Source organism: Schistocerca americana, chromosome 2 (assembly GCF_021461395.2).
Source record: "Schistocerca americana isolate TAMUIC-IGC-003095 chromosome 2, iqSchAmer2.1, whole genome shotgun sequence".
In the NCBI taxonomy this organism is placed as follows: Eukaryota; Metazoa; Arthropoda; class Insecta; order Orthoptera; family Acrididae; genus Schistocerca; species Schistocerca americana.
In genome coordinates, this window is record NC_060120.1 from 489,697,247 (window position 1) to 489,712,300 (window position 15,054).

General features: G+C 35.4%; 1 protein-coding gene across 3 annotated transcripts in view; it reads right to left on the reverse strand.

The window, feature by feature from the left end:
- Positions 1 to 3,802: 3,802 nt before the first annotated feature.
- Positions 3,803 to 15,054, reverse strand: part of LOC124594801 (phosphatidylserine synthase) — a 155,024-nt gene continuing 143,772 nt past the window's right edge. For 2 of the 3 annotated variants that reach the window (XM_047133229.1, XM_047133228.1), the window contains exon 8: positions 3,803 to 4,426. In XM_047133229.1, coding sequence (XP_046989185.1) covers positions 4,323 to 4,426 — 104 coding nt within the window. In that variant the 3' untranslated portion in view covers positions 3,803 to 4,322. The remainder of the gene's footprint in view (positions 4,427 to 15,054) is intronic. The other variant, XR_006978154.1, reaches the window with a different exon arrangement.

Sequence of the window (15,054 nt, forward strand, 5' to 3'; positions counted from 1 at the left end):
GTTCATCAGCTTTTAACTTACAATAATACTAGAAAACTAACCATCTTACTACTCGATATTATATAATAATGAATGGTCGCTAACATCAATTTACAGATGCACTCCATAGCTTGGCAAACATTTTGAATATAGGTATACACCAATGAAGCAAATCTAAGAGTCAAAATACATAGACCACAACTGTATATTCCAGTCTTTTTATGAAAGACACCATAATTTCATTACTTTTAACTGTTGTGGGAATGAGGTCTAACAGATTGCTACAAGTACTGAATTACTGAATGTGATATATTTTCCCCTTATGAAAAACAAACAGTTAAACGTAGCAACACCCTGAGGACACATTTCATAATTGTATTACTGACAATGGAGCTTAATCACAAACCAATTCTACTTTTAACTGCCATGACAATGCTTCAGACATTTTTTGGGTGCATATAACAAGAAACTTTGTTCCATGATGACTTAAGTACATTTTCCAAAAGAGTCATTAAATCCACACAGACTAACTCAATAATGACAATTTTTTTATATGAAGCTAAACATGAACAGTCAGCTTACACCATCAAATGTAGTACACTCTTGTTTACAGTACACAAAACTGAAGTTTTGATTATGCAAATATAAATTAGAAGACTAGCATTTATTCAGAATTGCTATACACATTTAACATATGGAATACCTTATTTAGCATTTATTCAAGCATCATGTGTTCCATTAACACTATATCACAAATTCTTAAATTAAATACAGTGGGACTAATTAATTACACTTGAGGTCAGTAACACATTAGAAACATAAGTTTTTGTCTAATATTGTGGAAACAGCAATTGCACACAAGAGTCACAATGACATAAGTAGATTTCTTCCCTCTTTAAAAAGACATGTCATTAGTTTCCTAGTGCAAGTGTTGTATTTTACAAAACACCTAAGAAATCATATTTCTCCCTTTTACTTCCTGGATACAAACTGTGTACTATGAACTTGATCACAGGATTACAAGGCTGAGTTTCACCTATACTTATGATGACACTACAAAACAGGAAAAATAAAGCTGCCATGCACACATTTGGAAACTGAGGCTCATTTCGCAACAGAGTCTTGTTTGTACTAAGTGGTGTCTAATGGGGAAAACAGGACTCTCACTTTAATTTTTTTTCTTGCTCCAGAAAAAAAATACCACAGATGTTAGCAGGTAACTGTGTGGTTTTTTTTGGTCAGGATAAATGGCAACTGAAGTGGGAGTGAAATGTGTAGGACTCCTCGACACCATTTCTGGAAAATTCTGTGCTGCTCTCTTAATGACTCAAAGATAAATAAATACTCCAAGAAACCATGTAACTCTGCTTCTACCTTTGCAAACATTCAACACAAGGAGATAATCAAGTGAGATGTATCTCAGCTTCACGTTCAATGAGAAAAATGTATATGGTGGTTATTAAGTGGCATGAGGAAAAAAGGGTTTGTTTTGTGATCCATATACAATACATAATTTTACACAACTTGGATGCCCAATGTAAGGATACATGCAAAACATGGAATGAGCTGTTGATACTGTAAAGAGAAAGAATGGATACTGTTAAAAAATATTTATAATGAAAATTATGTTTACTCTATTACCTTTCAGAAGAACTTTTCATAAGAGCCTATCTTATTAGTTACACTATGGAACAACATGTACCATTATAACATGGATTGCTAACAAAAATGGTTTACTTATGTTTTGAATGAAATAATTTTGTTCTGAGACTTTAAGGAAAGTGTGTACTGTGTAGTTAATTAAAAAAGCACCGATATTAGTATGTGAATGACTCTAATACTAAGCCAAAGATAAGAAGAAGAATATTAAAGGTTGTCTGTGAAATCCCGACTGTACAGTACACTTTGAGAGAGGTATGCCTTACAAAATACTTTACATGACCATGCTGTTAGATTTTGTGCCATAAAAGTATATGGCAAATATTCCCATATCAATTAAAAGAGTATTCGTCTATTTTATTATACTTTCCAAAGAGGCGTCGGATGTGGTAGTAACACAAATGAAGTTACTGTACAGTCAACAACATTATTAGACAAATGTAGGTCCTCCATGAGGCACTTTTAGTGAGACTGTGGAGAAAAATTACAGCTATTCATGCTTTGCTGTGTATATGTCTATGAAAAATGTTGCTGTTGGTCTGTAAATAATATCCAATAATAAAAGTCTCTGTAACCTATTACTTTCATTCACTTTCTCTGGGCCAAACTTGATCTGATCACAACGAATTAAGTTTTCTGTGGAAATAAATGAGCATTTTACTAGAAAAATTAATTTGACATGAGTTACGTTGTTATGAATCACAGCTCTCCCACCCCTGCCATTTCCCATCCTAATTATACCAGAGTCAAGTATAATGTATAGATTGCTGCCACAGAGTATTGGTTGAACCGTAATTATAATTATTACTAGGAAACTTAAAAAATGCAATTAAAACTATGTATATTTGCACATATTAAGCTGGGAGTACTGCTCTTGTGGGAAAGCTCATCAGATACCAACCTCATCAAGGTCTTTAATCATGTAAGAGATACTTATTTTGAAAGAAATATATAATGTTTCCTGGACCAGTGAATCAGATGAGAGATAATGCATTGTTTGCAGATTACATTGACCAAGATCTTGTTATCAGGAAGACATAATAGAAATATGCAATACATAAAAGCAAGGATAACAATGATCAAGATCTTGATTAGCTTGAACATACACAAAGGATATATATGTAACAATGTGATAAGAGTATTCGCAAAGTTGTACAAGACACATGAAAATATCCATATTCACTAATCCTCTCATCAGAGACATAAAGTAAGCTGCATATCATGTAACACATACATAAGCATCCCCTAATTCTGTGTTGTTTATGAAACACAGAAACTCTTCTACTGGAAATGCTCATAATACATACAATAATTTATAAACAGTCTTTAGACAGTTTCCAAGCTGAAAATAACATTTTTGTGCTGAACCTCACTTGTGCATGAGAATTCAATAGCTGCAGACCTACTGTCTAGACAAAACTACAACAACAAGCAAAAGATCCTGCTTCCACATGACAATTTTAAACAATCACATGCATTTCAATAATGCAATTTATAAAGGTCAATACAAATGAAAAATATAAATTATGTGTTACAAAAAATATTTTTCCAAAAATAGTTAGGCTGCCTTTTCATTCTTGATAGTATAAAAAGCTGCTAAATTGAAGTATTGACAAAATATACCCACACATTCACGTACAACAAGTACTGAACATAATTTAGCAAATATTCTCAATAATCTTAATTCTGCATTTTATGGAAGACAGTACAAAATTAAAACAAACAAATCAAACTCAATAATATGCACAAAACAAATAATGTCACTGAGATATCTTTAGGCTAAAACAGTATCCCTGCAGAACCTGTCAAAGTATCAACAATTCATTGAGATGTAGCAAGGCGGCTATGCTGAGTTAGTAAGTCTTAAAACCTGTAACAGGCATACAGATTTAGCTATTTACACTATCCTGAAATCAATGAAAAACTCTATTACTGTTGTCAAAAACATAACACAAGCCCATTTGCCACAACGGGTCAAGAAAAAAACATGCTACTTTGTTTGTACTCTGTCAAAGAATTATGGCTTGTCCTCATTAGTCACACTAATGTAACATAAAGTTTGATTTGCATGAAACTACACTTTAACTCAAAATCCCCCCCCCCCCCCCCCCCCCACTCTCTCTCTCTCTCTCTCTCTCTCTCTCTCTCTCTCTCACACACACACACACACACACACACACAGAAGGAGAGGGGGGGAGGGGGAGAGAGAGAGAAGTCCAAACAAGTGGAATATATTGATAATGCAGAGAAATCATTGGAAAAAATGTAGCATGTTAACATATTATAATGTGTCAACATATTATAATGTGTCAACCATAAAACTTTTGATAATTCTGACTCAGTGTGTTGTTATCAACATTATGGATTACATACAAATATAATTCATGAAATACAAGGGAAACAAATGAGATCAAAACAATTTTCTAAAAGGTATATCCCAATTGCATTTCAAACTCCTAGGCAGAAACTCTGACTGAAGACATTTCCTACACTTCAACAGCAACATTAAGGAACTATACATCAAGTCTAATAAATAATCTACAAAATTGCACAAATTTACAGACATCAGAAAAATATTCACCTGCATTTAACATTCTGTATTCTAATGTATCTACAACACACACATGTGGAATTGGCTCCACAAAACTGACACACACCGTTTATAACACAGACGATCTGTTAATTCACAAAGAAGCGCGACTGTGTGTGTCAGGCGTCTGAGACTCACGGGATACTACAGCACGTCTCTTTAAATCCCATGGGAACTTTGGACAGTTTGTAGTAGTGCCTGAAAAAGAAAGAAGACTTGTTATCTGTGTCACACGGAGAAATGTTTTTTTTTTTTATTGAAACATGAGGATTTATAAGTGCATGTAACTAAAAGTAAATTAAGGACTGCAGAAATTGCCTAATTGCAGTTCCTTGGGAGAAAAAGGCAAGGGGGTGGATGCAGAAAGCCTCAAACTCTCTCATACAATATGTGAGATCACTGAGAATCACTTTTTTTTTTTAACTGATTATGTAACAACTTATGGGAATGTAATTTCTACAAAGTGTTGTGCCTTCTTTTCTACCTACTCTTATTTTTTTGATAAATTTTCCATCCCAGCAAAAGGTGAAGTAAAACAGAGGTTAAACATATAGAAAGAAGGAGAATACATACATTACTAAAACTTCACCACACTTGCGTGATCAGATGGGAGATTATACTGAAAAGTTTTAATGCTTTTTAAAATACATTGCACAGATATAAGAGGCGCTGTACATGGCCATGTCTGTGTGTATGATGCAAAAGCACAATGTAAGCAGAACTTGTTATTTTTAAACATATGCTTATGTTCAAGAAATAGTTCGTGAAGTCTATAAATCTCTATACAAGTCTGTGAATGATTTTTCTTCTTCCTCTTCTTGTTCTTCAAGTGAAGAACTTTCCTGTAAAATCACCCTTCACTTCAGAAAAACCAAGAGGATTTGCACAAACAAGCTGATGCAATGATTCACCGCTTTGTTCATAATCAATTGCCGGATCCAGTACTTCAAGACTTGCTGACAAATGCTTCTTATTCATCAAAATTAACACTATACGGATGATGTTTTACAAATGTGTTTTCCGATGACTACTAAGCAAAATAATTGTGCATGTGCCACAGAGACTTTTATTCAATGCACATCATGCGGAAATTATATGTATTCAGATGTTTTTATGACTTTAATCACCCAATGAGGTTCAGTGAGAGGGTGAATAATAATATAAAACAATTTGTGAAAATTTCTATCACCTCAGACTGTACATCATTATTATTAATCAGTTTTACATGATACTGACATGTAACAGTTTAAATAACAAGTTATCACTGACTATGGATCTCCAAGAGCCTGATGAACTATTCTGCATGCAGTTTTATGTCCTGTAGGCTTGCTCAGGTTTATTAATTACTCATGTCTGGTGTATTGCACTGGATTGTGGTACCCATTATACTGCAGTTCCAGTATACTTTGAAATTCCTGTTGTCTACAACAGTGTCACCATTTGACTTCCAAAATATTAAAAGTTCTCCATAACCCCAGGTGTAGCTCCCCACCCCCACCTTACAAGCTATCATGCAGGTGCCCTTGCTCATACCATACCTTTCAATTATTCTGTGTGAGCCCAGGTTTTACAGCCATACATAATGTATAATTTTGAGTGCCACAAACCTTACAGCTATAATCCATTTCTTGCTCTTTCAGAATACGTTTCTGGTAGTACCTCATTGCAATGATCTGATCTGATCTTGTGTTCCAGCCAGAGTTTTGCAGTTTCTGCACACAAACACGTATACATCAACCAGTTGTTTGATGCTTACAAATTGACATTACCTTTTATGTTCATTTGCTTGTTTCTTGTGCAGTTCTTGTCTAAGCCAGTCTATTATTTTGGTGTAAATTATTTCTATCTTGGACCTTGGGGCTGATCTAGATGTTTCTGCCAGACTGAGTGATGTGTAATTAATGTTTGCACATACTATTGCTTTATGGACTGGAGAGTTATAAAATTACTGCTTAAGACTCCAATGCTGCTTTTTGTGCAGCTACTCAATATCTGTTACCCTCTACATGCTATCTCAAGTGGTACAGTTAGCCTATCAAAAGCTGATGTAGTATTATGGATGCCGTACTTCAAGGAAATACCACATTTTCCACTGTATTTCTTCCTGGCGTGTTCCTATCCACTTAATGAGGCCAAACGTGTAAGTTAGCAGTGAAACTGCATTTGTGTTAATGATGCTGAAGATACTTTTCACCCATTTAGTTTAGATTTCAAAATGAGGAAATATTGTTGATGTGCTTTGTTTTACAGTTATATGCAACAATTATCACCTTCAAAGGAGACCCAAATATTCATAGGTATCTTATTTATTCATAGTTGCAATTATGATTCCACCACTCATCTGAAACCTAGTAACTACGATGTTATTCTTCCTTGTGTTAACTCTCCTGCATTTGCCCAGGCCAAACAATAAGTTCATATTTATTGAAATATTTCTACTTAAGCCCCATAGTGCTTAGAGCCATTTGACCCATTTTGTTTCTACTTCTTTTAGAAGGTGGGTCAACTGTGTTTCTGTTCAGGTATATAGTTTGATGTCATTGATGCTTTTTATGGCAAATCTATATCTGGTTGAATTTACAACTGATGAAAGTAGATCGAGTGCTAAACAAATTCAAAACAATCTCAAGCTGTCACCTTCAAATATGCCTCACTAGATCCTGACTTGCTCTGTTCCTATTGTTCTGTTGTTGTCATCAGGGTTGGATGTATCTTCTAATGTTTCATCACGGATGAGACTGTGGTGATGTTTGAACTGTTTATCTTATAAAGCTGCAGAATTGTAATAAGCCCTGTATGTGCAACAGAATTAAATGCTTTTTTTCCTATCAAAGTAGGCTGTATATATCTTTCATTTTTTATCTGTTACTTCACTAGTATGGCAAAATTTATGAAGTGCTGTTCTTGTTAATCTAGAGATTTCTTCACACAGTCTTTCTGTTCTTTTGCCAGTACTTTGATTTGGAACGAGTGTCTGTACAGCATTTTGCTTGTATATAATATCAGTTATACCCAGCAATGTGGTGTTGTGGTTCAACCTGGTTTGTTTTGTGTGTGTGTGTGTGTGTGTGTGTGTGTGTGTGAGAGAGAGAGAGAGAGAGAGAGAGAGAGAGAGAGAGAGAGAGAGAGAGAGAGAGAAAACATGCTTCCAATTTGTATGGGAACTGGATACATATCCTGATCTCCTCTCCCCCTCCCCCTCGCCTCCTACCCCCTCCTTTCCACACTCTGTGTCCATCTCCCCCCCCCCCTTTTTTTTTCTCGTCCTCAGCCTTGTTTATCGTTACTGCAAATTTAGATTCTGTGGCAGTATTCTAATCCACAAATACAACTTTCTTATTCTCTGTGAAAGCCATCTGAGGGAGGATAAAAACAGCATAGTGTTGTGTATACAATGTAGGTTAGAAAATATATATATAATGAGAAAGAATATAAATGGGAGAAACAATCCTTCTAATAGTTTAAATGCCCCGCTATCATCGTTAAAAACTTTCTCTCACAAAGGAAACAAAATCTTACATTTTTACAGCAGAACACTTTCTTCTCACAACCAGTTTTAACGGAAAACCTGTACATAGTTGTTTTAGAAATACATAGTCTACACCCATCTGAATGTTTAATAGAATATGGTTTAAAATTTGAAGTAAATTGGTCAAGAACTTCGAGATTTTTGCTAAAAATGTTTCAATTTACATATATAAGAGTGTGCAAATAAACTGGGACAAGAGTATTAAACTTTAGCTATGCACATTTATTACTTTATGTATAATAAAGTTAGAATTTACGGAATACTAATAACTGATGTGTCCTCATCATGTTTTTAGGAGCTTCTGAACACATTGTGGCATAGATTAAAGGTTAGACAAATGTTTTGTAATTTGTCATCATGAAGCCACACTATTACTACATTTACTAATATGTATCCTTTTGTTGAAAGGTCCATTTTACCAAGATGCCTTTTCACAATACTCCACTGATGGGATTTAATTCTGGTGAGTTACCAGGCCACTGAAGCATATTAATGTTGTTTTTTTTTTCCATGAATGTCCTGACTGCTTTAGGAGAGTCACACAGGGCCTGATGATGTTGAAATGTTCCTCCAGCATCTGCAAAGATCTGTGGGAATGGCACAATCCTGTGCCTAAGGAATTACATTTATTTCGTTGAATTCATCATGCCACCGGAAATCCAAAAATTTTACAGTCTGTTCAAGATACTCAGCTCTCACTGCCTCATGGGCGCTTCACTTAACAACCCTATCTCTGTATCCATTACCAATAAAATGTGACTCATCACTGAAAAAAGCAGGTTTCCAGTAATTGGAAGTCCGAGATTTATATATTGTGGCTTGTGCCAACCGTTTTTTCTTCATGGTAGGTGTGGACAAATGCTTCTTCATTGGATTTCGTGCCATTCACATACAATCAAGAAGCCTAAGTAGTTCTGTTGAAGAGTCAGTTTCAGCTCCTGTAGCCAATAAATCTCTCAAGGTCCTTGCTTGTCTTGTGGGAGATAATGAGGCAGCGTCAGTATATGCCTTAAAAAAGCCTTTAAACACTAGATTTTCCCACACAAACAGCAGAGGAAATGTCTGTTATAGTCAGACATGTGTTCATGAAGAGCAAATATTTTTCATCACTTCTTGGGTGAAATATCCATTTTGACATGAACACAAAGTTTTCCTGCTGAGAACACAGAAATAACACACACTGTTAAATAATATCAACTGAACTGGAGGGGATGTATATTTGTTGTTCACAGTCAAGGCAACAATAGGCCGCTAAGTCAAGGCAACAATAGGCTGCCATGAGTTCAACAATTGGGCAGATCAAATTGGTTACAGCTAACCAACTTTAATTCCTTGTACAATAATAGCTTGTCCCAATTAATTTGCACACTACTGTATACAGTCAACAATTGATAATTTGAAACGCTCCATCATCTGAACTTCCAATATAATCAATGTGTTTTGGAGTTGTAAGTGGTGAGAGCATCTCACCAACACCTTATAATTCAAAGTCAGGGCTCCCGCAATCTCTGTAATTTGAAGTCCCCTACTTCTGTAATTCCCACTGAAGTCCTCCATAGTTATGTGATTCTCAGTACAGGCTCAGATCACCTGTCATTTGTTTCTCTGACCCCTACCCATTCAGTCTGCAGTCTGCTTTAATAATGTGTTGTAGTCAATCTGTGTTTTTTTTGAAAGTGTAAAATACCTTCAATGCTAGCAGGAACAAATGTGTAACAGTTAATGAAACAGCTTGTTATTGAAGCTGTGGCGAGTGGAATTTAAAAAAAAGAAGAAGTTGCAAAACAGTTCATTATTTTACGATCATTGTTGCTAATTTTAAAAATAAAGACTGTGTCACTGGAAGTGTCTCAGCACAGGAAGAAAAAGGTCATGTTGAGGAAAATTTCCCCATCTTGTAGAGCAATTGCTAAAAATACGTCACCCCCATCAAGTAAAGAAAAAAATGTGTGAAGAGATTCCCATTGAACTGAATGGACTGATGATAAATGTCGTCCCAAATTGCACTCTATCATTCAAAAACGAAAATTGTCGTGGAAGAAAACTGAGCAAAGATAGAATAACTGTCCCTGTAGTCTGTAACACAGACAGATCTCAGAAGCTAAAACCTCTCATAGCAGGGAAAGCTATGAAACCGCACTAGCTTCTCACACAACTTACCTCTCAAACAAAAAATCATGGATCACAACAGAATTGCGTAATGAATGGCTGACCTCAGTTAATAGTGATACAAACTCACAATTTTACTGTTTTTGGACAACTGCATCATAAATAATGACTCAGCAACATTAGATCACAAAAACTGATTCCCCCCTCCCCCCCACCCAAATTGACATCAAGACTGCAACAACTGGAGCGGGACATAAAACAAAATTTGAAAACTGTCTATTGCAGAGAAATTGTTTTGCTCATGCTGGATAAAGCTGAAGATGATGATAAGGCAAACTTAACAGTTATGGCTGCTATAACCACGATTGATAAGGCCTGGAAAAATGTCAGCTCTACCACTCTTCATAACTGCTTTAGAAAGTGTGGGTTTGCTATGATAAGAGAAATGCGGAACAGTTGTTGCAGTCGCGAGAATTAATTAATTAATTAATTAAACTCTGCCAGACTTGGGTTGGGTACTTCTAGCCAGCTATTCTGAGTTAACCTCTGAGGATTTCATTCACGTCCATGGCAACATCTGTGTCCATGGTGTTCTAACCAATACTGAACAGTTGGCCTGTCCTGATGAGGACGAGGAAGAGAATGAAGAGCAACTGCTAACTCCAGACACATTGAGCAAGGCAAGGTCAAACTCCTACATCCTCAGAATGGGTACGAGTGACAATTTCTTCTCAGCTCTCATCTCCAACGAAAAATTGATGGAAAATGCTAGATGGAAATCACTCACTCAAGAGAAAATTGCCGACTACTTTTCAAAATGACACGTAATGTTTTCACGGGTAGGTTTTTCATGTACTCATGTCTGTACGTAACTATTATTTTGCACATTATTAGAATGAAGATGGGTGTGCATAAACATGTGATATGTATGTTCTACAATTTACATTCCATCAAACTCTTGTTCATTTGAATATGCACCATAACACTATCTCCAGAAGACCCGAAGATGATAGCTAGACCTGTTGAAACCAGTCACTGAGGAAATTAAAATAATCTAACACGCGACCTTGGTTGCAAAAATTCTCGTTCATTAGAGTATTGTGTAAAATTCTGAAGTAAATGTAAAGAAAGTTTCAAGATGTTTGGTGACAATGTTTCCCCTTTATATAATACATATTTATTTATATATTACATACATCTAAAAAACAGGTATACAAGAACATGAGCATATTTGAAGGCAATGTTGTGTCAAAATAAGAAAGTAATTGGTGAAGAATTTTTGAAGATTTAAGATTTTGAACAAACGAACATTTACATTTTTATTTGTATAAACACATGAGCATTTTACACGTTCTGTATTAGCATTTGAGAGGGCAATATTTGTAGACGTTTGTTGCATTTTCTATTTTTGGTGGAAGGTATGTTATACCCAACATTTTTTATTTTAGTATAATATCTGACTGTTCAATAAAGGTATTGAAACATGTGGTGAGGCAGGCAAAAGTATATCTGAAGCGTTCAAACTGAAATTTTGTATGTGGTATGCGCCCAGTGCTTTCCAATTTAATGCTATTGGCATAGTAACATTCTCTGTATTGATGATGAGGTTTTACACACATGTTTTTTTCTTTCCTTTTCAATTTTTAACCCTTCACTTCTTGTGTCCATGTTGAAGACTAGAAAAGTTCAATGTATCAGATTTGCATCTGGGTTACGACCTGCATAACGTGTTTCACGAGTCTTACTTTTATTTTCGCTGACGAACTGGTATAATCATTCAATATTTTTCCACAAATTTCCTATATTGTTAATGACATGTCTTTCCCAGGACAGTACGTAGACTGAACAAACTTGTTACTCATCTGCTGGCACTATCTTAAACCAGTTGATCTCACTACTGAAATGGCTGCTGCAGAGATAACTGCCTGAACTTCATCAAAACTATGTGTATACTTTGGCAAAACAGAGTTGTTTAAAATATTAACAATCTCAGCAGGTGTCCCAGATGTGTTTCACTTGAAAATCTGTGGCCTCTGTGTAAGACAAATTCCATGAGTGCTGTATTAAAAATAGTAACGAGGTTTACAATACTTTTGTCATTAGATTCCCTTAGGCGTTTCTGGTATCCTAGGAGTTATCAATTGGTACTTACGATGATTTCCTGCGATGCTCAAACTTAAAATGATCCAAGTAAGGACTTTTGAGAATGAATTTTTTCAAACATTGTCACCTAGTGTTCTAAACCAATTTACAGAATTTTAACTGAATCCCAAACAGTGTGTTCAATCAAATAACATTACATACTCTTAAACATGATTACTGACAATAGAAACTGTGAAAATGCTATCTTCAATGCACACAACATACTTATCCATTAGATGTATTAGGTAAATTTTTTTCAACTTCTCTCAATGATACGATACACACTGGAAAATGAATGAACACATGCACACCAAATACATTATCACTAAATGTCAGTAAAATAGAAAGAAAATTTCTAAAATGCAGGATTCATCTGGATGACTTCTCCATACATACTATGTCTCAGGAATTTATGCACACATCTTGAGGTATACGGTAAACTGATCCACTTGTAACCACTATTTTATATATATTTTATATTTCCTCCACTCACGTTTTATACATAATTTCTCTCATTCAGAGCATCTGTTTGCCAGTTGTTCAACATTAACTTCAATAAAAGTATGTAAAACCCATGTACTGCCTGCTGGTTGTATAACAAATGTTTTATCTGCGCTCGTGTAGCTTGATTTTCTTCTCACAATCTTCGTGTCTCTTTTACTCAAGGCCAGGTCAAGAACACATTTCCACACAAGCAACTTAGCCCTTTTCCCTCTTACACTTCAATCAGTATCAGTTTTTGTTACTCATTGTGAAAGACATTGTATATAAATCTTGCACTTGGGCGTACCTGGTGCCTCTCTCAGCTTGGCACCCCAGGCAGCCACAACTAATTGTGATACATCCCATGTGGAAACCTTAATAGTTGTAAAATTTAGAGTATCACAAAGTCAGTTGTTGATTGAACAGTATAGTTGTGAATGCCCAAAACAAACATTACAGTTAGTGTATTTGTGAGGAAAATTTACTAGATGTTGAAGTCATTTATTGTATCTTATGTATGGTACTTAAACTCTTTGCTAAACAGGATGATTTTTTTTAAATGCCATTGCCAACTACAGCCATAGTCTAACTTAATATTATGTTAGATGCAATGACAAACTTGCATTTTCACAAAGAACACAATTGTCCAAAATAAAATACATTATGAGACACTGCGCCCCCCCCCCCCCCCCCCCCAAGGAAGCATAAAAAAGAAAAAGGGGGAGTGTGTTGTGCAATCAGTTACAATACAAATAAAAGATAATTATGGTCACTGTGAATACAATCAGATTTACTAGGATGGGGATTTTTAGATGTAAAAAAGGAGTACCATTTTAGGGGAAAAAAGCTGTTCAAAGGTGCCAATCTCAGATGGGAAAATTTTTTATGGGGTGCTATAAAAGCCATTAAACAGAAAGCTTCCAAAATAAGTCACTAAAGTGTGTGGAAACCATCGCAGATAGCATGACCTACTTTGGCCATTCATTCAGAAAACCATCAAAACTCATAACATTCAATATTTCATTGTTTCTCTAAGTAAGACAGTATCTACAAGTACTTGCCAAACATCTGTAAATAGAACAGTCACAAGAGGAGCATGCTTTATTTATAAATTCAATCAACATTACTGTTCATTTCTATGTTCTCTGCGTCATGGTTTGTGGCTACGCTTTGCTTGTGCTTGTGTTATTCAGTATCTTTTAGTGCACCCTTCACAGTTATGAAAATGGTCCATTGTGCTTCCTTCTCAGAAGCTCTCTTCTCCAGTTTTCTTATGGCTGTTGTCAGGATAGAGAGTCTGTGTATGATGAAGTTTATCTTTGAATTCTTGTTTATCTGTTAGTCCTCTGGACTTTCTTACAACTGAAGAATCATCAGGCAAAGCATCTCTAATTATGGGGCAAGGGGGTAAAGGTAATCATGTATCTTGTATGTACTTCTATATTCTGCCAGATGCTTTTGTAAACGTTTTCTTGATACAAGATATAAATTTATTTACGAATGAGTATTTCTTTTTTAATGCCTTGCAAACTTGAGCAATAATACGCTCGATGTAGGTCATGAGTTTTCAAGTACAAACACTGACTTCAAATTGGAAAATGCAAATTACATTAATGAATCTTTATCTATAAGCATAGCTCTGCATGATCAAATTTTACTCCATCAGTCTACGATACAAATCATGCATTTTTTTGAAACTTTGCATCAAGGTGCCATCATTCGTTTTCTCGAAAAGCACATTAACAAGAGTATGTGTTTCACTTGTTCTCTATTCACGGGTGTGTGTAAAATATTCAATACACATCTGTCCTGTCTGTCAGAGTTTTCACCTAGAATACAATGCACTAAATCATAAGCTACTACTTATCTAATTTGTGACACTTTTTTCTTGATTTCAAGCTGATAGTTTCTTAAAGTACTCATCAGGAAAAGACTTCCCAGTACACTTCACCAGAAATGATTTCACAAAGGAATTATTGATTTTGTGAAAGGGAATACCACTCATTAGAAATGCCCCTAGCATATCGCAAAAAATTCATTTCTATTTTTTCTACCTCAAAGTGGTTTACCAGTAAATAGGTGTCTCAAAGTAAGGTTTCCACCTCATGGTTCCTTACTCCTGGTGTGATTTTTGCCTTCCACAAACTGCTGAACATGATGCTGTTCATTGACTGTGAATGGTACATTAGAAATGCTGAACTTTACTACAAATACATTACCTGGAATATCGTTACTACTAAACTAACATTGTCATACGTTACTCCGGTGTTTATTTTGGATGAAGACAAAGGGCAAAATTAATCTTGTAAAAGAGCACTAAAAGTCTCAAAATTTCAATTTGCCACTGTGTGTGTGTGTGTGTGTGTGTGTGTGTGTGTGTGTGAGAGAGAGAGAGAGAGAGAGAGAGAGAGAGAGAGAGAGAGAGAGAGAGAGAGGAGGGGATGCAAATTATGCTGAAAGGTACAACAAGATGCAATTAAAATCACGGTTGATGTGAAATGTCATTTATAACTATTAAAATATGGAAATGTGCTATGTTCAGTAAAAACACCAAATAACATTG